At 39.4% G+C, this 26411-nt stretch overlaps 1 protein-coding gene across 1 annotated transcript; it reads left to right on the top strand.

Moving 5' to 3' along the window:
• Positions 1 to 670: 670 nt before the first annotated feature.
• Positions 671 to 24922, top strand: TBC1D31 (TBC1 domain family member 31; the record flags this gene model as incomplete). Its single annotated transcript, XM_082014871.1, has 22 exons — positions 671 to 747; positions 2620 to 2766; positions 3322 to 3437; positions 5333 to 5511; positions 8473 to 8624; positions 9025 to 9184; positions 9422 to 9622; positions 10816 to 10992; positions 11804 to 11883; positions 11986 to 12132; positions 12403 to 12536; positions 13526 to 13659; positions 14275 to 14454; positions 15458 to 15690; positions 16310 to 16462; positions 17621 to 17756; positions 18692 to 18784; positions 20531 to 20671; positions 21715 to 21909; positions 22895 to 23045; positions 23950 to 24066; positions 24777 to 24922. The coding sequence occupies 22 exons, from the start codon at positions 671 to 673 to the stop codon at positions 24920 to 24922; spliced, it is 3249 nt and encodes a 1082-aa protein (XP_081870997.1).
• Positions 24923 to 26411: the final 1489 nt, after the last annotated feature.

Raw genomic sequence — 26411 nt, 5'->3', positions numbered from 1 at the left:
CGGAATTCGGCCGAGCCTCCGCGACTTCCGACCCCGCCCCTTCGGCTGCCAGGGCAACGGCAGCGCCGGAAGTCCCGCCTCCGCGGGTGGGCGTGACGGCGACGCACACCCGCCGTTGCCGGGTGACGGTGCCGCCGCTCGCGGCTGTGCCGGCGTCCTCGCGGGCTGGGCCTGCAACCAGCCCCTTTCGCTGAAGCTGTATTCAGTAACGCGAGGGCGTTGGTAACAAGAGTGAACGGGCAGTAAGTCCTGCACTTGCGAAAGCCAGAAAAAGCGTGTGAAGTGTCCCATTGCATTGTTACAAAATTATTTTCCTCGTAGGACGTGTCATTATGTGAAAAAAAATATTTTCTTATAAGTCGTGGCCTCCACTTTGTTAATTATCCGACGCTGACTAAGTTCCGCTCCCCTGTTCCCGCCCTGCCCCCTCCGCGTGGGGCCCGCCAGGAAAACTACAACTCCCGGCAGGCCCCGGGGACGCCGGCCGGGGTCGTTCCATTGCCCAGGAGGCCGATAGCTGGGGGGGTGTCCGCCAGCCTCATTCCTACTGCCATCCATTGGTGAAGCGGGTGCGGGCTGTACCACGCGTGCGGCAGCCCCCGCCGCGGCGGCCGTTGGAGGAGCCCTGAGCAGAGGCGTCGAGCGCGGGAGCGGCGGTAACGGGTCGAGGATGGAGAGCTCCGACCTGGGCGGCCGCCAGCACGGCCCCATCTGGCACCGCAAGCCCGTCCCGGCGGCGCGGCGGGGGTAACGGCCGCCGAGGGGCGGGGGGCGGTGGGGCAGGGCCGGGCCCGCGCAGCGCTGCCGCCTGAACTTGCAGCCGGGGCTTAGTGCCGGGCCGGCGGCAGCCGTGGCCGTCCCCGGCTCTGCGCCGCGGAGGACAGGCCGAGGATGTGGCAGGCCGAGGGCACCGCGCTGCCCGCGTCGCCCGAGGGGAGGGGGCAGGGGAGGCAGGGCCAGCTGGAGCCCGTCTGAGCTTCTGGAGGTACGGCCCGGGGTTCCCGGTTAGATAATGGGGAGAAACGTTCCCGTTGAAGGTGGAGCAGGTCACCAAGGAGACCGTAAAACCCCCCTGCTCAGAGGTGCTCACAACTGGGCAGGACAACAGCCTGGACAACTCTCCCCGTTTAGCTTTTTTTTTTTTAATTGTATTGAGCAAAATACATAGGTGAATTCCTACGAGAGTTTAATTAAAATGTTGAATTCTAGGAAAATACTGTCTGGCCCAAGCTGAAGAGCAGCTGTGCTGAGAATGCTACTTTGGAGTACCTGTATAGCATTTGGCATGGAGAAGCTGGATGCAGTTCCGTGAATTCCTAACTTTATTTTCCAGGGTTAGTTTAGTGGTAAAGGAACTGTTGAAAGTCAGAGGGCAGTGTTAAGGAAGTCCTGGGAGGTGCTGTAACTACTCTGATAAGTACTCACATTTCAGGGTGTTTTTAGAATCAGAAGTCATAGCTTGTATCTTTTTTATGACCCTAAAGATCTTAGCATCACTAAATTTTAATTATAGTTTAAACAAATTAGCTTAGCATCTTTCTAATTTCATTTTTATGGCCCTTCCCTTTTACTGCAGGAAAGAGTGGGCTTAGCAGGATGAGGTAAAATTAATTTTGTCTCTAGTCTGTATGAGGACTCCCATGACCCTTCTTCTGATATTCCCTCACACTTTGTACATATGCCAACAGCTGCATCCAGGTGCTGGGTTGCTTATTCCACTCTTGGCCATTGGTGGCTCAGGTAGCCATCAGCATCTGGCTATACAGCAATGGTCACGGTCTTTTGCAAATGCCCTGTAGTCTTTAATCAGCCTGCCAATATCCTGTACAATTTTAGACTCTAAAGTTACATGTAACTGATGGTAGAAAATAATTAGTTGGCCCAGTGTTATCTGAGAAATCCAGGTGTAGCAGATCTCCCAAATCTTAATGTCCTGCTTCCTGGAAAAACCTTCCTCTTCTGGCTTATTCTGCACACGGGCTTTAGTTCTGCATCGGGCTCCATTCTGTGCTAACAGCACAGTACAAGGATAGAATGTGAAAAACCAGCAACTTTTGTTCCATAATATCTCAGATGAATAATGATAAAAACGGCTTGCTTCCTTGCTTTTGAAGACTGTGGAAAGAAGTGGTATTAAAGCTGTTTTTCTCCCCACCCCAATCTAATCTGAGTGGTTTCTGACTAATTCATAGTTTCTCAGTTTTCTAGTGTGTTTCTTTATGTTGATAATGAAGAGCCAGGTTCCTTGCTGAGTGCTGAATTGGGCTTTCAGATACATTGATAGGTGATACATCAGCATATGTGTTAGTGTTATTCATTAATATAATTGAAAGTCATGTAACTAGGAGCCACATAAAAGGATCATGAGTGGTAGATTTCCCCCACATGCTTTACATGTCTCCTAACTACTTTCCAACATAGTGAATGACTTCTTTTATTTAGTATATTTTTTTAATGTTAGAAATACTGATTTTTCATGGAAGAAGATTTTTCATAGAATACTGTGAATTATTAGAATTGTAAAACCATAACATAGGAACATTTTAATCCTAGGTCTTGGAGAAATACGTGATAATAAAACAGTTCTAAGCTTGGTTGTTTTGCTTGCTTTCTTCACAGACTTATAGTAAACATAATTCATAGTGTCAAAGGATACCATTCAAAGACAATACGTTTTCTGAATGTGGCTTTTGACAGTTCCGGAGATTCCCTACTCGCTGGAGACCACCAAGGAAATATGTATGTTTTTGACTTGATTGGAAACAGGTAAGAGTATTTCTATCAAGACACTTTAAGTGTCTTGACATCTGTAACATTCAGAGGCATGGAACTTGCCTGAACATGGTGCCACAGGTCTGGTTTTAACCCTCAGTTTTCTGTGAATGTGGAAATAGATAGCGGTTTTCTCAGAGCTGAAACTGCAAGCACCTGTGGGCTCCCTGAATATTATTTTATTAGTTTAGCTGCTCCAAAAGATCAGTAGCTTATAACTCTAAACTGAACAAACAGCAATTTCATAGAATGTAAGCAATTAAATACTACCACAAGAAATTATTCTTTGAATGGTACTGATCAATTAATAATATAAGCCATGAATTACAATATTATGTCTAGTTTATTGTCATTTGCAGAAATATATTAGTCAATCTTTTCAAATTTACACTACTGAGTTTTAATATTTTTATCATAATTGGATATGATTGCTCACTTTTGAGTTATTTTTTTGTCAGTGAAATATATTGAAACTGATTAAGTTATTACTCCACTTAATGTTATGAGCCAAAATTTCCTAATGCAATGAGAACACGTATTTTTAAATAGGTTCAACCTTGTTCAGCGGACAATGCAGGCTTGCACTGCTTTGGCATTTAATCTTCGCAGAAAGACAGAATTCCTGGTAGCTTTGGCAGATTATTCCATTAAGTGCTTTGATACAGGTAAGGAGAAATTTAAAGGCTTACTATCTGGATTGTTCTAAAAAACTATATAATTTTAGTTTCAATCTCAATTTCTTTAAGTTTTTTTTATGGAAATGTTACTATGTATTTCATGCCATCTGTTCTTCCAAAAAAAAGCCCCACAGTTTGGGCCTATTGGTGTTATAGTCCTGTGGGTAAATGAAGCTTTGCTTTGTCAAAGTCTCTTGTTCTCACAGAGTCATGCAGATGTTTGTTTAACTGAAGTCTAGCACAGGATCCCAATTATGTATGTTACCTTTGTTAAAGCAATTCTGTACGTTTGCTTAGAATGAGGTGTTGTATGTAAAATCAAACTAAAATCAGTTGACGATATGTTAGTTTGCAACTGAACTACTTGTTACCTATATCCACAGTAAAATATTTGAAGTGTGACAATATATACTAAAAGAACTATCAGTACTTTTGAGTATGTAAGTAGATCTGTATCCTTATTGAAAAGAGATATCTAAAATTAACATCACAGGCCAGCTGTGTGTCTGTCTTGGTTAGAAGTTAAAAGGTGGAAGGCATTGACAATTCATTCTTCAGAAATTAATCTTAACCTATCAAAAAGTGCAGCTGTAGTGTCTCTCATCATCTGGATTTAATTTTTTTTTCAAAAGCCATAGGAATGACTCATCTGCAATTTGAGGGTCTGATATTATTACTGAAGATTTTAATGTAACACACCATTTCTCAAAATAGAGGAAGAGTCATAGCTAAGGTCTGAAATCCTCTGCTTTCTCTCCTCCTTTCAACTACAGTAAGACCAAACTTAGATTTTGGATGCACTTAGAGAAATCTTCTTAATTATTTCACAGAGTCCTACATGTTTATATCGTTCTGTTTCCAGATACCAAATCATACTGAAGAATGTCTTAAAATATAAATATTATTCACATAAATGTTATTCACATGAGTCAGTATTGGGTAAACTATCCATGGAGGTATATTAGATAATACTTAGTTGGTGGGCTCCATCCCCTGCTTTAGAAGCCTTACTCTGTAATCCCATGTCATCTTCCCATGTGACAGTAGTTTTAAGCACTCAATTATCTGTAAGCGCAGCAGAAAGTTTGACTGTTAGGCTTCATGAGCTGCTTTATAGCCATTTCCCATCTTTGATGCCACAGGAGTAGGTCAGCTGGAACCACCCCGTGGGCTGTCAGGCAAACTACCCAGTGTAAATAGTGTAATTGCCACAAATAGAGTTTGGTGACCGAGGGAAGATTAGTGGTCATGCAGTCACAAGTGGGAGACAATGCAGTCAGAGGAATCAGTTCCTTAGTATGCAATACACAGCATAAAAATGTTTTGGACTCTGAAAGAATTAATGAGGTGTTGCTTTCTGACTGTGCCTTTCTGTAGTCATAGCCTGTTGTCATTAAACCTTTCTTCCTTGCACCTATGAATAGCTGCGTAATCATCCATACATATCGTGCACAAGTAAAAACAAGTGGAGGATTCTAACTAGACATTCAGCCACAACTTCTAGAGATTACTGCAGGTGTTCACATTGGATAATCTGCATCCTGAACTTACCTGATCATAGTGCTCATGACTTTCTAAGATTGATTCTTAGGCTAAATTAAACAAGTCTGTGCAAGTTAGCTTTCTGTGTAGAACTGAGAATAACTTATGAAATCTGTTACCTGGAGGTGAGGAGATGGTTATGTTTCTCTAAGGTATAATAACTATATAAAGACTGATACCTTTGTTTCTTGTTTGTTGGGCTGTGATGGTAAATAACCATATACTAGGTATGCATAAAAGTCTCTTTCATAGCATAGTGTTGGCAATAAAAAGTAAAGTAGTAGTTGTTTCACTTTGAGTGACTTTCGTATCCTTTTCCTCTTTTTCATCAACTCCTGCAGAAACCAAGGAGCTAGTTAGTTGGATGAGGGGACATGATTCTTCGGTGTCTTCCATCTCTGTCCATGGCTCGGGCAGGTATGCCATCACTACATCCGCTGACACAGCACAACTGTGGGACTTGGACACCTTTCAAAGGAAAAGAAAGCTGAATGTTCGTCAGTCTGTGGGTATACAGAAGGTGAGTAAAGAGCAATTGCTAAAGGGTGAACAAGCATACCTCAGTAGGAGTAACACCGCATGTTAAAATCACAGTACTTGAAAATATTTTTTACAATACAGCTGAATCTTTTCTGTGTTCTTTGGGTATATCTCCCTAACTGTCATCTTGTCACATCATCCAGACCACTGGCATCATGACTCAATAGTTACAATAGTTCAATCTGCTGGGAAGTTTTAAGGAACCTCCATCTTTAGAGGTACTCAAGACTTGGTTGAATATGACCTTGACTAACCCAATTTAACCTGGAAGTTGGAGCCATTTTCTAGATTGACCCGAGTTTGACCTGGGGGTGGACTCAGAGGACTTCCAGAGTTTGATTCCAACCTGAATGATACAGGGATTAAGGGTGGTGTTAAAAAAACAGTTTTGGTGTCATAATGGTAACTTCAAACAGTCACCACCACCTACCCTATTCAACTGCTTATTCCAAAGCTGTTTTTCTTTATATGCATGCTAAGCACTGAATGTGGGAACAACAAAGCTGAGAAGTAACTCAGCAAAAAGAAATTGCTGCTTTTCAGCCTAGTGGTTTCTTTGGTTTGGTTTGTTGCACAGACACTTACACTGGAACAACAGGGGATGAGAAGGATGACGTGTTCGTGTCAGGGAGTCGTTTAAATAGGTCTTCCTTAGCATTACACTGCTTTAAACAGGTCTGCCTGCGCCACCAAATGTCAAACTTTGTCATAAGTACTACAGAAAGTATTGACACAGTGCCTGAGCATTGCTTACACACGTGCTGCCCTGCAATGAGTAGTCTTACAAACACCACTTCAAACTAAAATTCTCATCAGGCTGGTCACTAAAAAGCCATGCTGATTTTGCAGAGAACAAGGCTATTCATTTGACTGTCTTCACTGTGTTCTAGGTCAGGCAGAAATTTTGTCAGCCTGAAATAGTCACCTAGCAATTACTGTGGAAGATCATGCATAAATTTTTGTTTGTTTGTTTTATTAAAACTGTTGTGTAGTGCAAGTTCCTAAAATGATTATCATGTCTTCCCTCCAAAGATGACTGTATTTCTTCAGTTGACAAGATTTTTCTACTGCTCAATATCTTTCTTACTGATAAATGGCTCTTGGAGTTTGGTAGGATCAGGATGTTACTGTATGGAGACAACCTTTAAATCCAAACAGTAGTGACTATGGTTGAATGAATAAATCACTTGTTTGGGTGTGGAATAAATCAAGCCTGCACTTTTGGTTTGGCTCTACCATTTCTCATGGGACATTATGCAAATAATCCAATGTATCTGGATATCCTGTCTTTAGAATAGAAATAATGATACTTACTCCCATGCTGCTGTTTAAGACATACAGATAAATGCTTTATTAAAGATCAGATTTATTATTAGACCACAGCCTTGACACTCATTGTCCAAAGTTGGATTCTTGCTTGCTGTCTGAGCCATCGTAGTAGTGTCACGCCAGTCACTGCAGTGTACTTTTTGGTGCCTCTTTACTTAAGTCCCATTGCACTCCAAGATACACCTTCTGTTGGTATGGGGCAAAGCTAATTTAAAAAGATACTGAGCTGCATGCTGTAAGAACAGCAGGTGAAAAAAAATGAGAAAGAACAACTAAGAGAAGACTTCTGTAATGACCATTTTCAAAGCATCACTGCTTATTCAACAGCTGCTTGTGACCATCTTGTGGTATTTTTCTAGGGCAAAGCAGAAAATGAGGAACTGTTCAGTATTCCAGTTTACCAAAATTTAATCTTCATCCATCTGTATGATGGGCACCTGCTCTCAATTCATTGCCTAGACTTCCTCAGGGTCCTTGAAGCAGGACAGGCAGCTCAGTCTGTCTGAAGGTAAATGATGCTGGTAGGTGAGGCGACTCTTTCCCCACAGGTAACTTCTGCTCACTGTCAAGTGACTAATTTGGCCTGAACATCCAACTTTCAGTTACTAACATTCAGCAAGTTGAATCCCATATCATGTATCCAGATTTAGAGATTTTCAAGGTCCCAAGAGACCATTCAGACCAAAGCTCTGAACTTCGTAGCGCGGACTCTAAATCTCAGCCAGTGAGTCCTTCAGTGTTCAGATGCCAGAAAACATTTTCAGTTTAACCTTCAAAATTATAGGTATAGGGAATTTACTGAAGCTGCATGTGGTGCTACCAAAATAGAACCTCTCATCTAAACCAATAATTTGTCATTAAGCAAGAATGTATCTGATGACATATAAAAATAGAAGTAACACATTTTTTTTTCTTACTGAAAGAGATTATATATAAACAATAAATACCTTCAGAATAATTGAAAAAATATATTTACAAGCTCTTTGGTTTTATCTTCATTCATCCTCACAGTAAAACCTGCATTTCATAGTTGGAGAATACATTGCTAAACTTTCTACAATATTTTTTACTTTTAATAGTTGTACATAAAACTAAGGAATTTAAGTCTAAAGATTGAATGCTTCACAGAGTGCATTTGCAGGCTCTTGGTACTATTTGAATGCTGAAGCTAGTGTGCAGAAGATGCAACAAGCAGCTGCTGAGTGAGCAGTTCTGTCTCACGTCTCCCATCCCGTACTGCTCCTGGGTTCATGTTCTCACCACTTATATCATGTCCTCTCTGGAACTCATCAGAAACCTCCACAAGACAGTTTAACAATCATAAAAATAACATAGATTGGTGTCATTTTGGTGAGTTAAACTGGCTGAGCAAAGGGTACAAGAAGTTCTGAACCAGTGCAAGGGAGAGCGGGCCTGCCTAGGCTCTAACAGGGAGGGGGACCTGCTGCCTGCGGGATCCAAGCCTTGCATTGCAGCTGTGTTACACAGTTATAGTAATAGCCATACTGTCCTGGTTTCTTGCTGTATTTTATTCTTCCATGCACTTTGGTCCAATTTAAAGGGTACTTCCTTGACAACATATTCCATATTTTTCTTTTCCATATTTTTCCAGGTTTTTTTTCTTCCACTGAGTAACACCATCCTCAGCTGTTTCAAAGATAATTCTGTTTTTGCATGGGAATTTGATACTCTTCACTGTAAATACCGGTTGCCAACTCCTGTAGAAGGTTCTGTTTTACTTTATAAGGTCTTTGCAGTTACCAGGTAAATTGCTGTTTTAAAGATGCTAAGGGTGGACTACAAAAATTGTAGTTTTAAAACGGGTTTTCTTTCCGTATCTGTAATGTTTTATGGAAGTATTGAGCTATGTACTATATACTTTGAACTCTGCTGTGACTGATACTTTCAGCAAGGATCAATAGCAGTTTTTATTACAGTCCCATAGCAGCTGAAATGAAGTGGATTTTAAACTAGATTAAGGTTTAAAGTATCCTTTACAAAAGCAAATTTTATGATTTTGCTCTTTCAGGAGGGTATGACAGGAATAATGACAGACTCAAAAGTTATTTGAGGGCATAGAAGGAAATGTATGGCGTCTCTCTTTAGCTAATACTAACTTAAATTATAGTATTCTGATGGAAACTTTACCTCATCTGTGATTCAGAGATGGACGGATCTTTGTAGCTGGTGGAAAATCAAATCATCTTCACTTATGGTGTTTAGAATCAAAGCAGTTGATAAGAATAATCCAGATGCCTGCAAAAGTACGAGCTGTTCGTCACCTGGAATTCCTCCCTGACAGTTTTGATGGGGGCTCCAACCAGGTCAGTTTTTTCACAAAGCTTAAGGCTGGAGTATTTGGTTAGTTGGTTCAACACATATACTTTTGAGGGCTTTTGGGGGACACTGGGGATATAGGCCCATACCATACAAAAGGAAAGTTACTGGGCTAAATATTTGCTCAGTTGTCCTTTTAGCTTAGTGCAATGTCATTGCTGTATTGGGTATTTCTCTTTGTTTTACATTGACAGTATTAATTGATGAATCCTTTTAACTTATAGGTCCTTGGAGTGTTAAGTCAAGATAATATTATGAGATTTATCAATATAGATACCTGCAAACTTCTTTTTGACATTGGGAGTCATGAAGAGGGAATAAGTACAGCAGTGATTAGCCCCAATGGGCGGTATATTGCATCAGTAATGGAAAATGGTAGCCTTAATTTATACAGTGTCCAGGCTTTGACTCAAGAAGGAAATAAGGTAGAGTGTTTTATATTTCTTAAAACAGTAGTAAATCTCATTAAAGTTGGTATTTGTCTACATAACTTTTGTATCAGCAGTAGTTTGCAGGCATGTGTTGCAGACATATTTAAGACTACAAATAAAGAAAAAGTGGTTTGTAGAGTTCTGTTCATAGTTACTCCAGCCTGCCAGGTAATATGATGTTTTTAAAGTATATATATCACTGTGTTTCTGGTGTTAGGAGGAGGGGGAGATGGTATTTCTTTCTCCAGCAGTTTGTATGGACCAGTTTCTCTTTGTAATGACATTTGGGGGGGAGGTAGAAACACCATAATTGTGCTGCTTCTGTTCCATTTCCTATAGGAAATGTTTTGCAACTGATGCTGCCTTAAACTGTGGGCATCAATGGTGTTTTTGTTACTGTGATTTTGTTGTTCTTACTGTGTTATTGGATACCAGCATCCATCATTATGGCACAATCATACTCCTAATCCTTCCTAAATAACAAACATTCTAAATGCCTGTTCTTATTTTATTAAAGTAATTTATTAATGAGAGTCAGGTTTCTAAATCCAGAATTCCATATATCTTTAATCACCATGTCTTTGAAGTAAACAGTAACCAGCTTTAGGTAATGACGGAGTTGGAGCTGAGGAAGGATGTGTAAAGATGTCACACATGCATTCCATTTGCACTTTTGCTGCCAGTTTGACATGACTGGGATGTCCACTTTGTTACTTGCTTTCCCAATCTCTAGCATTCAATTAATACCTCCCTGACACTGAAGACTAATTAAAGTTTGTAAAGGTCTTTTGTATTCTTTTTATCTGGTGCTATAGAAATGCAAAATATTTTTTTGTGAGAAACACACTAAAGTAAATAACCTGAACAGTACGTGATACACATTTATACTATCCCAATTATATTTTAGTGTTTGCTAACCATGTAATACTATGATGTTTTAGTTGGTTTGGAAGCTACATAAACCTTCCCACAGTCTTTCTAGTTTGTTACAGCAGTTTTATTCGCTGGCATACTTATTCAGGAGTATACAGTCCATCTATATTTATTTATGGTATAAATGTGTCTCTCTTCTTGCTATGGCCATCAAGCTCAAAAATATGGCATATAAAATAGAATAAACATCAAATTATAGTGTTATTTAGTCTGTCTTACAAGATGTTAACCCAGGTATTTTCACTTAATATTAGCATCCACCACCCATGTTCAAAGTAGTAGAAGATTGGTCCAAGTGCACATCAGAGGCAAATAAACTGACAATGAGAGTGACTTCAGGAAGGTCAGAGCAGCCTTGGAAATCGAAAGGAAGCAAAATTCAAACCAGATTGCTAAAACTGCAAGTGAACACGTCACTTGAAAATAAAGAGGTAGGAAAAAGTTACAAATACTTTGTTCTCCAGTCTGCAGCATTTAAATTTCATTGCAACAAAATATTTAGCCACTTACTTCAAAGAGTAAGTTCAGGTACTGATTCACTTGGATGTTTGAGCAGAGAGGGCATTGAGGGAGTTTTAGTTCCATTCCCTCTCTCTGTTTAGCCCATACTCCAGTATTATGTGACACAGCCAGAGCTGCCTCCAGTCAGCTTGGGGTACTTCTGAAGTTGTTCAAGCAACTTGTGACACATTTGGTATTTGCTGGATCTGATCTGCTTCCCTTCTAGCAAACTGTCACCTCTAAAATGTCTGCCTAGAAGCCATTTCATTTTTTGTTAATTATTTAGAAGATGCGTTACTGTTACATTTATTTCCCTTCCATCATCACTATGCCATCTTCTCTGTCTTTATCTTGCATCTCATATGTATATATATTCTCATATATATACACACGTGCATATATATATACACACACACATACCTGTATCTATATCCTCCTGTAACATTCGTCACAATATAATCTATTTCTTTTGTCAGTATTCTGCATAGTTTGGTCTGATTTTCTGCTGACTGAAATTAATGGCAGCTGTTCTTTGTCCAGTAGAGGATGAATGATCTTTTGTATTATCTTTTTTGTTGTTCAAATATCTAGGATTATGTAACAGATAGCAGTACTTTTTTTTTTTTTTTTTAGTATTATGTTAGGAACTTCAGTATTTAGCTACTATCATTGGTTAGAGTGCAAGGAAAGAGATTATGAAAGAGGAATCCTTACATTTATTGTTGATTCCTAATTTTGTAGAACGAATTGCCAGGTGGATTAAACAAGAAACGTCTGCAGGCCTTATTGAGAGGATTTGGAGAATATCCAGCGAAGTACAGGTATGTTTGTGTGCGTGTTCATGCTTGCACAAAATAAAATCGCTTGTGTTTACTGGCCTATGAAAGAGAAGTTGCTTGACTAAGTCTGCATTTTAATTGCAGGATGTTTGTTTGGCGTTCCTTATTACAACTTCCTGAAAACCACTTAGCATTCAGCAGCCTAATAGATAAGGGTACCCACAGTGCTTTTGTGAATATTCAAAATGAGTATCCCATCAAAAGTAGGAAACTGCTGAGAGTTTTACAAAGGTAAAATATATATTTATATTTATTTAAATACTATGGATTTTTAATTTCATTTAGTGATCTGAAATGTATCCAGTAGCTGGAATCATCTGTAAGGAAAATTCTAAAATGAAATAGTAGTGCCCTTATGCAATTTTGTTTTTATAACTCATGTAATCCTGCATCTATCTTGAGGTTTACGATCTTTCTACGTTGTGGTTCTAAAATGCATATTGTGTTTTTTGTTTAGTTTCGACTGATGTTTTCTACACCTTTGTTTGTCTTTGCATATAGGACCTTATCCGCTCTAGCTCACTGGTCTGCTATCTTTGCTGAGACGCCTTATATTCCTTTGCTAGCATTCCCATTTGTAAAATTATTCCAGAACAATCAGCTGATCTGCTTTGAAGTTGTTGCTACAGTAGTAGGTAAGCAACGATTTAAAAAACTCAGATATGCTGCAACATGTTTAAGGTTTCCCATGCAAAAGAACTTTTCCTGATGAAATGAATGAGGTATTTCCTAAGAGGTCACCAGGCTCTCTGCTAAAGGTGTTGCAAAGAGTTAATATGTGGCAACTGTATGCTTAAAACAAATACCTGCTTGTAAATAAAAACAAGATATTAGACTTCCTTTTGTAGTGTTTCTAGCAGAAAGTTAGCAGTTTAACAGTATTTGTAAAGTTTAATCAGTAAAAACAAATGTATCTAGCATAATTATATCACAATAATTAAAATCTCTGAGACATGACACAAGTAGTCACACAGACCCACCCCCTCCCTCACTCCCAGTCAAAAGGGAATAATCTCTTTTAAGTTTTTACTGTGTTTAGTTGTCCTAAGCATGTGGTAACTCAAAATTAGACATTTGGCTGAAAGCTGTCTTCTGAAGAAACATTCTAAATTGAAGTGCTTTACACTTAAATTAGTCGTTGCAGCTGCTGTTAGGTTCACAGAAGATATGTGCTGCCAAGCATACATACCCACTTTGCAAACAAGTGCTGTTAGTGAATAAGTATCCAAGTTATGGATATTATTCTTAGTATGTTAAAAATTACTTGATACAGGCTGTAGTTTCATGAGACAGAAATACCAGTTTTAAGTATTCCCATCTGCCTCCAACCATTTAGTCCCACAGCACACAGATTTTTTTTTTTTTGAGCCAGATTAGTTCCCCAGTCTGGTTCACAGTGTGTTGACACAAACAGTCATGCCAGTGCAGCTGGAGGAGCAGTGTACTGTGGGAATGGTTTAGCAATAAATGCTAGGAAAGAGGAGAGGTGGGAATATCTTAAATAGGTTTTGCTTGCCTAAAGCTACCTCTTAAATTCATAGGCTTTGTAACAAAACCTTAAGGTTGTCAAGAGTCTATCACTCTGGATTACAGTGGATTGTGTTGGGCTTTTTGTCTCTTTCAGTTAATTTTTGTCAGCACTGGTTTGAGTATTTTCCCAATCCTCCGGTTAATGTCCTTAGTATGATGGAAAATGTGTTGGCACATCATGACAAAGAACTACTTCAGCATTTAATAAAATACAATGTGACTTCACAGGTAATATTCTAGCCAACTTCTGTATATAAATGTCACTGCAGTGAATGATAGTGCACTAGTCTTTTATTTTGACATAATTCTTTGTGAGGGAGTTTTCATTAAATAACAGTGAATGATATGGGAGTGTAAAGAATATATCATTGCTTTCCTGCAGCTTTTCCTTTTCCATGATCATAATTTCACATGCGTGCTACTGTAGTTCTTAGAAGTCCTTTGGTTTCAAGTCCACATTGCTTGAAAATATACTCATCAAATTATAAATGTACTATTTTTTGAAGTGGACATAGGTTTTAATACGAATTAAAATTATTTAATTCATATGTTCGTTAATACGAATTAATTTTGTAAACTCTATTTATCATTAGAGATTATTTTAGCTTCACAAATCTAAATAGAAGATTTGGACATCCAGTGAAATAAGAAATTTATTTATAATCACCCCATATTAATTTTGAATATTTATAAAGGGTGATAGAACTATTCTGGTTTAGTTCCTGTTTCTTTCATAAATCAATAGATTCTTGGTATAAGGCAGGAAATTTCATATTATTTCTTTAAAAGGAATGGTAAAATTATACTAATAGATTATTTTGTCCATTTTCCCAAATAATGTAGGTTTATGCATGGCCTCTTCTAGAAACACTGTTCTCTGAGGTTCTAACAAGAGAAGAATGGCTGAAAGTCTTTGACAATATCTTCTCCAACCATCCTTCGTACTTCCTAATTATTGTTGTTGCCTATATTATATGTTCCAGAGTTCCCTTGCTTCACTGCAATCAAACAGCAGATTTTGAGGTAAATGTCTTCATATTTAAGTCAGTCATATGAAAGTGTACCTACAGAGACGTATAAAACATGGTATCTGTCGTTACGGAGGTTAGAAGCAGATGGTTCATTTTCATATTAATATATTATTACATATTTCTGAACACCATCATATAGTACATGACAAATACACAATAAATGAGTAAAATATTGAGCAATTTCCTGCAGTTACGTGCAATGAGAGCTTTCATAAGCTTTCTAATGCCACTAAAAGCCATTTTGTGAATGTCAGTAGTTCATCAACCACAAAACAATTCTGTTTTGGGGATCTAATATGGACTTCTGCCTGTGGAGGCAAGACACAGTCATTCTGTCATGTTGTTTCATTATTTTGCTTTCAGATTTGCAAAACTAGGCAGTAGCATTTGATATTCTCTTGAAGGTAAATGAAAATGTTTCCTTGTGTTTAACCTTACATGGGAGGAGGAGGTTTTTTCATATGAAAACATCTCTGTAGGCAGACAAAAGGGGTCCACCTTGAAAATGTGCCTGTGAAGCAATCAGTTTGACAGGCATCAGACAGACAACATTATTGCTACATTTAATAATAGCCAATTTAAAGATTTTTCTTGGTGAATAAGATCTTTGACAGGAAGAATAGTCCTGCATGAAGAGGAACTTCCAAACTTCATGTTTGAACACCAAAATCGAAGGAGGTTTATCCAGTGGTAGGAGTGTCTGTGTGGGCAGTTAGACACTCTAAATTCACACCTAGCTTTCCAGATCCCTTATTGAAATGGCCGTTTGAAGAGAAGGAAAAGAACCAGAGCATACTTTCACAACTTGAAGAGGTTTGGGTCAAGTCATTTGAGCCAGTGATATTTAACTAATTGGTCAGGCTAACTTAATGATCCCTTTTTAAATCAACTTTTGGAACATAAATCTTGCTAATTTACCTAATTATTTGCAAATAGGTATATTAAAAACTTGCTTAATCTTTTGTAGAATGTAAATGGAAGTATGTCTCTTACAGTATTTCTTTCATCATCGTAACAACCTGGACATTAACATTGTGATTAAGGAAGCTTATCATCTTATGGAGGCTACACCACTAGATATCCATCCACAACGTATGCTTGATGGCTTCATACCACTTACAAAAGGACAGTACCCTGTATTTAATAAATATCCTAAGTTCATTGTGGATTATCAAACTCGGGAATGGGAGAGGATCAAACAGGATGAAATTGAATACTTACGAGAGAGGTATTAGTGGGAAAGTTGAAGACAGTATCAGACTGGGAGGGACCAGTGGACACAATTGCCTTTTTCTGTTGTAATGTGTATGCCTGAGGAAAGAGACAATTAAGAAGATTCAGGAGGAGGACTTTAAATAGTTGCTAAAGGTTAAGAGTTATTTGGTTCGACACGTTTTTAAGTTAAATTGGCAGTCTTACGTTAAACAAAAAATGTTTGTTAATTTGCAGAAAATACTGGGCCACAAGTCTTCAAACTTGAAAGCTTATAAGTCAGAGCCTAAGCCTCTGCTGACCTTGTAGTGTCCAACTTTGTGAAGGGCCAGGAGTTCTTGGCTTGCTATTGAAATCAGTGGGTACCATGGTGCCAAGGCACCTTTAGAAACTAGTTTTTGTTAAGAATGTACAGAAGAAAATATCCGCACTCATCTGAAATGCCCTGTTGTCTCTAACAGTCAGTATTGTAACTCTTCCTTGTGTACTTCATCAGTACATAAAGGGGATGCCATACTCTTTCATGACATCTCATTTCAGCAGTTCTTTGCTAGTACAGTCATTGATTTCTAAGTAATCAAGTAATTTCTTGATACTTGGCTTGAATTAGTAACATGTGCTCTCCTTCCATGTAGACAGTTAGCACATGAATTAGAAGCGAAAACACAGGAACAGAAAGCAGAAGATGAAGCCTGGTATCGAAAGCAGGAATTGCTTCGAGAAGCTGAAGAACAGAGGCGAAAAACACTACTGGAAGAAGAAGAGAAGCTGGCGGAACAGAGGCAGAGGTATTACAGTATAAGAAGCATTAGGGGCCTGGCTACTGTATCCTGATATTACATTTTTAACCATGAGTAAAGGAGAAATAACCACTAATTTCTATAAATTGTAATGTGGGAAAACAGTGTGGTCTGGTGGGTCAGATTTTGGTGTGGGAATGAAGTGATCTGGGTTGTATTACTGCCTTGCCTGAGGGAATTCAGCAGATTAGAGGCCAAGTCACTTTGTATTTTTGTCTCAGCTCACAGCCTTTTGTCTGGTCTCTTCGGATTGTGAATGCTCTTAAGCAGTCAATTGCTGTGTGTTTGCACACTGAGACTGTGGGCAGACTCACACTGCAAATATGAAAGTCACTTATAGTATCAGTGACTGTACACATTCTTGTATTTCTAGTGGATTTAGAAAAAAGACTGCTTTATATATGAGTTGCTGAGCAAAGAGTTGTGATAGTACTGAAGCTGAACTGTTAGTTTGTACATTTTGCAGTTGTGACGCTTAAGAGAATTTCAACATCTCTGTAGTTTTTTAGATCAACTACAAGTAACCATAGAATCATAGAATCATTTAGGTTGGAAAAGACCCTTAAGATCATCAAGTCCAACCATTAACTTGACACTACCAAGTCCACCACTAAACCATGTCCCTAAGTGCCATGTCTATAGGTGCTTCTCTTAAACCTCTGCAACCTACACAGTAAGTTGTTCTTTTTTTAAAAGAGCGCAGTGAGCCTTTCTTTGCAGACTAATTCCTGAGTTTGTGGTTTTGTTCCTCAAAAGAGTTTGATATATTCTAAATAAACTTAGGACTAATTTTGTGCAGAAATAGGTACCAAGGCATTAGCAGTTATTCTAAGGAATAGTTTCCAGTTCTGGATCATTGCGATAGTAAACTAGTGCTTGTAAGAGTAGAACAGAAACAGGGAACAGGACTTCAAAGCTTAACTGGGGACGTTGCCATTAGAGGATGTCTGTGTGTCTGTGAATTTAATTTTGTCTTGTAAATGAAAACTAGACAATTTAGAAGAATGAAAGCAACTGTCCTAAGCTTTATAAGTTAGAGATGAGCCCATAGTAACTAACAGATAACTGCAGTGCAAGTTTGTGCTCTTTGGTACTGACCTTTCATATATACAAGTTCCCTTGTTTCTGTTTGTTTTGGCTTTAAAGATTAGCTGCTGTGAAAAGAGAACTGAAAGTAAAGGAACTACAATTTCTAGATGCTTCGAGAAGGCGTTTCCTGAAATACCTGCAAGATCAGCATCAAATGGAACTGGAACGTCTTGATGATGAAATTGCAAGAAAGGCTGAGTATTACTCAAGCAGTTCTTTTCTGGAAGGTTTATTAGTGGAAATAAACAAGGGAGAAATGCATAAGTAAAATTTCAGTTGATATACTGTGATTTGTGAGCCCAGAGGTGTATTTAGCATGAGATGGACTGCATTAAGTGGTAGATGCATAATTTAACAGTTTTGCTTGGCACTTACTGTGTTCCATTGGCTTGCTTTAACTGGCAAAATTCCTGAGAAAAGCCAGATTCATCTGTATATTGGCAGTGTTGAAAAATGTAATGAGCTCCTTAAAGGACTAATGAATTCTCAGCTGTCTGTGGGCTGTACGTCCAGATTGCAAATTAACTCTGCCATTGATTGAGAGGCTCCGCAGCAGTCTCTGGCCAAGCCAGGCTCTGCACCATGTTACTAGCTCAAGGACTGTTGCATGCAGATGCTGAGAATGGAAGCTTTTGAACCTTGTGGGCACAAATTGAGTCTTTCCAGGGCCATTCCTTGTGTCTCAGCACCACACTTTGCAGAGAGCAGTGCAGCTGGCGTTTGTTTCCGCAGTCAGGGCACTGTAAGATTCGTTAGCTCCAGCCCAGCACAGGTTTTGCAGGGTGCAGAGTGGCCACTTCACTATCTGTGTACTGTCCTCCACAGGGTTCTGGATTCAGAGACTCCTCATTTGATTTGGAGCTGCATCTGGCAGGTTATTAGTGCTAGATCAAGCCTGACATTTCCCTAATGTGCTTGGCTGGATGCAAAACTATTCCTGTGCCTCTTCCACCTTGCCCTGTTGTGTTGATATGCAATATTTTCCATTATTCATGGTATGACAGAAAGTTAACTAGAATTTAGAAGTAGGGTGTGGCTTGGAATTTTCAACATTGTTCTTGATACTGTTTTTTTTTAAGGGAGAAGAATTTCTCCTTTACTGTATGTTCATGTGTTTCTCTTCTGAAGGCATCCATGAGAGAGCAGGAAACGGCTGCTACTGTTCAAGATGTAGAAGTACGACGGATGGAACTTGAATCACAAAGACAGCTTCTTGAACAGGTAATTATTAGGAAACTATACAGATGTTTACATTTAATGGTTCTTCCTTTGCAGTTCTCAGATTTGGTTGTGTTCATTCAACCAGACTTTGTGTGGAAAAAGGGGGCCCTTTTTTTTTTTTCCGCTTTGCCTCTCTGATACCTTTTTTAGAATAAACCCTCTGTTGATAAAAGCATTGGTAGAACTCACTGTTATCTGTTTTTTCTGGGAGAAAATACCCACATCCTCCCCATTTTATTCTCCCGTGCAGAGTTATCATTTGGTTGCTGCAGGGTTTATCTGTGTGCTCAGCTGGTTGAGAGAAGCGAGGAATGTGTAAATAAGAAATAAGTCTGTAACAATACGTTCCTCATCCCAGAAACTCCCACCTTTTCATTTGTGGTATTCAGATATATCTACATTTTCTGGAGGGAACAGTGGAGCAGACTGGTGTAGTTGATGAAAAACGTCTAATTGCCAACAACATCATTAAGCAAAAAGGAATGGATGGTTTGTGGGGAATGTGCAGTGCCTTTCTCAAATGACTGACATAGTTCAGAAAGAGCACTATTCAGTAATAGAGGGTTTTAATCAATAATACTGTTTAAAGTTAAATATGAGCTAATTACCATAAATAATTAATGGCTGAAAAGCAAGGCTGCCAGTGGAAGGCTTTAGTAATGTCCGTTTTGGTTAGAAATAGTAAGTTAAGTGTTTAGAAATCACAGCTACATGTGCCCATCTTGCATACCCACAGATCCAATGCAATGCAAGCAGAAGTGGACATCCAGGTAGCTAACCTTTATTCTGAAGTGCGTATGCTTATATTTGGCTTTTTAAAACTTTTGGCCATAGACTTTGATAACCTATGCTGAGCATAACTGGGCTAAATTTCTTTTAGCATTTATTTATTAAATACACAGCCAGCTGTATTGTGGCTACATAACACCAACCAGGCTAAGCTCATTTGTATTCCAGTACATGTAGTCAGCTGTTTAAGGGAACTAATTCTACAGTGATCATCCTCTTTAGGCTAGAAAGGTAGCAATTATTTAACTAACGGAGGATATATGTCTGCCCACAAGAGTCTGTGTAGACGGGCTTTCCCTGCCCATGCCTTGAACTGACTGGTTTACTGCCGTCCGTGAGTGGCTATATTCAAGCTTAGACGGCCACATATGTTAACTTTGCTTCAGTACCCTGCTGACACAGCTCAGCAGATTCCCGCAAGCCTGGGAAGGGGTTATGTCTTCTTCAGAAAACTGTGTAAATGTGCCCTCGCGTATGTGAAGAAAAGGTGGTGAGAGTTAAAATTCTATTTCCAGATCTACTGCTGATTCGTACTACTTTGGCAAATCATCTCGGCATTCAAGCTGCAGATGTGTTTATTATAAGTTCCTATTCCATGAAACATGATTTATATTTGTGAAATGTTTTGAGGTTTTGGCTAAAATGTGCTGTAAAAGTGCAGAATGTTTTCATGATGAATCTAATTCATTTAAGTTGGAATTCTGCTTTTATGCTCCAGTGTAAACCAGGGAATGGAATTACATAAGTATTAACCTGCGAGACCACTGGAATGACTCAGACTTAGTGTAATTCCAAGTGGATAAAACCACAGGGACTATTGGTTTCTTGGACAGTTATGATATGTAGTGGGATGAGATGTGTGAATATATTAAAATACTAGTTTAATTAAGTGTTAATAAATGTTAAAGAGTGGGTTAGTAGCTTAGCAACAATAATTTATGTTTCTGTGTTTGGCAGCACCTAATCAAAGATCAAGAGGCAATTACAAAGGAGGTGCAAGAAGAGGTGGATGCCTGTCGAAGAAAGGTGAATCTGGAAGATCATCTTGTTCAGAGGTTGATGGAAGTAGAGGGAGAAGAAAAACGGAAAGCTCAGACAGTAAGATGATTGGATCTTAATATGTGTTTTGGAGAGTTAGTATGCTAACAAGTACAAGTAATACTAGTTAATTTTAGTATTTTAATTGCAATTAACTAGAAAGTATTTTCATATTAACTTGAACTACAGAAAGCTAATTTCTATATTAATAGACCATGATGGTACGTTTAAAGTTTTGAGGTTTTTCAAAAATCTGACTGAAGTGTCCAACAGTTATATAATACTGAAGTTCTCTGGGCCTACCATGAATATTAACTGTTATTTACCTCTCGGAACTTAGAAGGCACGTAAGACTCAGAAATGCTTTTTCAGAATAAGTCATCCTCCTGTTAAGGAACATGTTTTATTTGTAACCATAATAATACAAAAGTAAGTCTCAAAGGAACTTTCAGTTGGTAGTACTTGGCAGGAAATTCAGCTGTAGAAGTTGTCTTCTAGATCAGAGTAATGAATGTGTGTAGCTTGACATTAGGAGTTGTTCAGATTTTCAAGCTCAGAACTTGTAACTGCACAGTTGGAAAAATAGTTGCAGCTAACCCACTGCCCATATGCTTGGCATCTGCATTTATATTTTGTCTAGAAATAAACATATGGGTCTGAATTTTTGTAAACAGCCTTCGATTTTTGGAAGCAGATGGATGTGGGTGGAAGTATTGGCATCCAGGTATCAATTATGTAATTGCACCTGTAAATCATATTCAATCCATGCTAGGAAAGCAAAATCCCCAAAATAATGGAGAGAGTTCATGCCTCATTCCAAAAGATTAGAAAAAACCACAAAACCACAAAACAAAACAAAACAAAGACAGACCCTCAGTAAAGGAAGAGTAAGAAGGATGAAGAAGAAGCAGAAGAAAGCCCTGATTAGATGAGACAGCCTGCTGTAATGAGTGGAGGAGTGGCACTGCAGCTACAGTCTCCCAGCAGGGATGTCTAACAAGTGATACTGGAGAACACTTCAGTTCATCTTACCTTATCTGTATGTAAGGCTGTGTACTTGAAATAGAGGAATCAGATTCCTGGTAAGAAAGATGTTTTATTAGGTGGCTGAAGAAAATTTAGCCAGAGCAGAACAGAAACGCATTGACACCGACTGGAGATTGCAAACATTGCGTAAACTAAGGCGTGATGATCAGGACCGTGAGAAGCATTATGAAGAGATAGCCAAGCTCCTGCATGACAACAGGGTGAAAGAAGCTGAACTGCTGAAGGCCATGAGGAAAGCAGAAGAAAAAAAGGTATTTTCTTTATTTCTTTTTCTAAGTGGGACTGGCCCAAATGTAACTGCCCATGACATGGTAAAGCATAAAACTGAAAAGTATTGAAGAAGTATTTTGTTAGGAATCTCCTTTCCTGTTTTGACTGGAAGTTTCTGGAAGCACTAGAGCAAATTGATGAAGATATTTTAGGCTTAGGAAAGCTTATTCCTAATTCTGTAAATTCCTCATGTTTGTTTTTTTTTTTTGACCCAAGACTTTTACCTTTCTCCAAGGTGTTTGAATGAGAAATTTTTCAAAAAAGAAACATTCACTCAGCTTAATAACATACTGTCCTGGTGTTTGCTGGGATAGAGTTGGTTTTTTCTTCCTGATAGCTGGTATAGTGTCTTGAATTTGATATGAGAATAATGTTGATAACACACTGATGTTTTTAGTTGTTGCTGTACAGTTGTAGTGCTTATACTCAAAAAGTCAAGGACTTTTGAGCTCCCCATGCTCTGCCAGTGGGGAGGTGCAGAAGAAACTGGGAGGGGGCACAGCCAGGACAGCTGACCCAGACTGGTCAAAGGGATATTCCCCACCATATAACGTCATGCCCAGTATAGAAACTAGATTTGGCCGGGGGGGGAATTGCTGCTGTGGGACAAGCTGTTGATCAGTGGGTGGTGAGCAATTGTTGCACTGGGCATCACTTGTTCTTATATATTCCTTTGTCAGTAATATTATTGTTATTGTTATCATTGTTGTTTCCTTTTCTTTTGCTGTCCTGTTAAACTGTTTTTATTTCAACCCACAAAATTTTTTTCCCCAATTCCCTCCCTGTCCCACCTTGGGGGGGAGGTGAGCGAGCGGCTACGTGGTGCTTAGTTGCTGGCTGGGGCTAAACCACGACACACATATTTTGATTTAAGGGTGTAATCTGTAATAATCCAGATGGTTTTACTTGTTGCCTTTTCCTTGCAACACTTCTGTTGAAGACACATTTGATATCTCTGTTGCACAGTGGGAAGAAGTTACACAGAAAAAAGCTCAATTGGAGGAAGAGCAGAAGGCTGCTGCTGCTGCAGATGAGCGCAGGAAGCAGTTTTTAGAAGACAAAATGAATGAGGCATTAGAACTGGCTGAAAAGCTGCAAAGAGAAGAGGGCTATTTTGGTGAGCATATAGATGATGTAGTTCTGTGTGGATGTTGGCATGAAGCATTCAGCAACTGAATACAAACTAAGTGTCCAATATTAGGCATAAACTTAAGCTTAACTCCTTTACCTAAGTACTTTTTGGCAGTATTCTTTCATGAAACCAATGTATCAGGCCAGACTCAGAAAGGAATCTCTGTTTGATATCTATCAGATGCAGCAATATAAATGGCATTTTTTTAGATCAGCTTAAGCCAAACATAAAATCGCATCCCTTAGAAATTCTCGGTCAAATAATGTAAAGAACAGCAAACTCACTACCCAGAAGTGACTTTGCCAGGTGTTTGTTCACAGGAAAAAAAACATTTATGCGCTTCCAGAATTGGCCAGTACATCTTTCTGACATGCTGCTGCATTTGTGTGTTTTTGCAGATATTTCTCCCGTTCCCCCATCTCTGCAAAGCTTGCACAAGATTAGTGATTAGTGCTAAGATTTCGTGATTAGTGTTGCTTTGGGCGAACTTTTTCAGACTTTGCGTTATTTACGTAATGTTTTTAATATGGAGTAATTTGCAACTGCAAATTATTAAAACGGGTGTCTCCTTCTAAAACTGCAAGTATGAGTAGCTGTATTCCACATGATCTTAGTGGCCCATTTGTCAGAACATTAATTATATAGGAAGAAACGGCGCATGTGGAGCTGTAATTTCTTAAAATGAAATGCAGTGATGCATAGCTTTGACCCATTAGAGTAGAAACATTGACTTTTAATTCTGAGCAAATTGTACTTGCCATTAGCTGGAGTGAGTGATTGTTCCAGTTTTGCTTCCTGGAGAAAAACCGTTTCACCTCAAGCTAGAAAAATTCACTAGAAATGTAAACACTTTTAGTTTACAAAGAATCCTTCTCTCTGTTTCCCACAGAGAGACTGTGTGATTTAAAGGCTGGATGTGCAGAGAGAGGGGTAGAACTCCATCAGGTGCCAAGGTCTAGAAACATCTGTCTGAATGATTTGTCTGCATCAGAGTCATCATCACACAGTAAGTTTCTACGTTAGGACCCTGTTATATTTCATATTTAATTTCAGAAGCATTACTGGAACACCTCATTGTGCGATTGACTCATTATTAGTTGTGAGGGTGTTTAGTGGATAGTAAACCAGTTTATTGTTGTATTCTATTTCACACCTGAAAAAAATGTCTTTGCTACCAGGGTCAGCACAGCTAGGAAGTGCCTGAAGCGTGTCACATTATGAGAGTGGTCTATTAAACCTCAGCCTAGTTTAGTCCCATTCTGACCTGATCGTTTTACCTATGCTTTTTCTGTCTTCATAGTTATGTATGATTTGGGGATGTTGAGAAGATGCAGAACTGTCTTTCATCAAAATCTTACTGAGAGTTGTAGTCAGGAATTAGTCTGTAATCATTTCCTATGGGCTGTCCTAGCCTCTGTGGCTGGTGAAAGCACATTTTAAAATCACATCTATCTTACGTACAAAACTCTGCACGCACAGGGAAACACATATCTATGGACCCGCCACGGCGACCCGTCAGCATCTGACCTCTGTAACAAAACATAGGCACCACTTTCAAAGAACTTGCTTTTACAGGTCTTAGGGCTGTCGCGCGTACAGTGGCTCTAATAAAACATAGCATTTCTATGCCAGAGCGCGCTGTTTTCCAATAAGCATTCATAGTATTTACAGAAAACAATTAGTTGTAATATTAAGTCCGAGTTCCTTGTACTTAAGTGTCTTTAGACAGAAGACGAGAAGAACTGGCATGCCAAGAGAGGGAACTGATGGCAGAAGTCAGACGGCTCAGACAAAAGCTTACCTCCCAGGCTCGAGCCAGACATCCTCCAGCTCCTTTCCCAGCTACGGAGTGGACACCTTGAGATGGTTTGCTCTGGACCTCAGCTGTACTTCCAGATTATTAATCAGTGAAACACTAAATATGTACAGTGTGATTAAGGACTGATCATAGATTGTTTATTATAAAGGCCTTTGGAAATATTTTTATATAAAAATAAAATGCTACTAGAACAATGTGTGTGGTTTGTAATCTTCTCATTATTTTCCTAGTAACCGTAATGCTATTTTTAAAATAAACTCACTTTTTACCATTAAGTTGTTACACTTGCAGTATTTGTTTACTTGATTTGTTCTGGTGGATGCCATGACTTGAAGAAACTAACCACAGTTAAAATGTTGGTTTTATCAGTGATGAAAGTGGATTCTACAAGTTGCAGCAGGGAAATTTGCAGTTAGAGAAAAAAATCCTTTCCATTGAGAGCCAAACACTGAAAACAGGCCCAGAGAAGCTGTGGAGCCTCTGTTGCTGGAGATATACATAGTTGTTGTATATACTAGCAGGTTCCTTTCACAAGAAATAAGGGGAGAGAGGATCTAAGTAAATACACTGTTGTTCGTGCTCCTAGGCTGATTTTCACTGGTTAACGTTTTTGACCCACGAGTAGAACACTCTGTGGGGTTATAGTAAAAAAGCATGAAGCAAAGTAAAACAAAGTGAATCCTTCATAATTGCTGCACACAATGCTGATAGCGGAGTAGGCTTGGCTGTGTAAAAGTATGAGACCTGGAACTTACTTTGTTCTGCTTCCCATGATCTTTTGCTGACGCTCTTTGGAGCAGCAGTATGAGAGCAGGGCTGCTCGTGGTGCCCGGTGGGTGCCGAAGCACCGTGCGCAGGGCAGACCCGGATGATACCTGTAGACAGCAACGCTTTGTCACCTGGGCCTGAGAGCAGCCTCCCTGTTCCTCATTAATTACAGGAAGACCTAAATGCACAGAGGTACTTGGTTATCCTCACGTTAGTATCCTCTGGTCTGGAACCAGAAGCAGTCGCATTAGTAGCGGCTGGGATCCATAGAAATCTAGTCGCAGCCCGCAGCAGAGCGCGGGGAAGAAACATCGTTCCTTTTCAAAGGGAGAAAAATGTAACGGGCAAAGATCATCTCTGGGAGGGAGAAGGAGTAGATGAGAAAATTGCCTTTTTCTGTTGACTCTCTTAGAGTTTACATATGGTTATTTCTATATTTAAAGGGACAAATTAAACACACCAGGTTTTTGGCTAGCACCTTGGGCCATATGTGCACACTCTTACGGGTCGTCACAGCTGTAACTGCGTAACGCAGAGTGTTCCCCGCAGGTTGGAGCCCGGCCGTGCCGCCACTGCAGCTCCAAGTCCCTGCCCACTTCTGGGGGACCCCTCGGCCCTGCCCGCACCCCCAGCCCACCACAGAAGCGGGGCCCATTGCCCTATCCCCCAAAGTTGAAACGGGCTGGCACTGGCCACGGCTGCACAAAACCTGCCGTGGGGCACTTTTGACCAACATACTTTGTGGAAATTATACCCAGGAGACC

The sequence above is a fragment of the Phaethon aethereus genome (assembly GCF_964289735.1).
Source record: "Phaethon aethereus genome assembly, chromosome: 2".
Taxonomy (NCBI): domain Eukaryota; kingdom Metazoa; phylum Chordata; class Aves; order Phaethontiformes; family Phaethontidae; genus Phaethon; species Phaethon aethereus.
The sequence above is the reverse complement of the archived record's forward strand: the minus strand, read 5'-3'. Positions and strand labels throughout refer to the sequence as shown.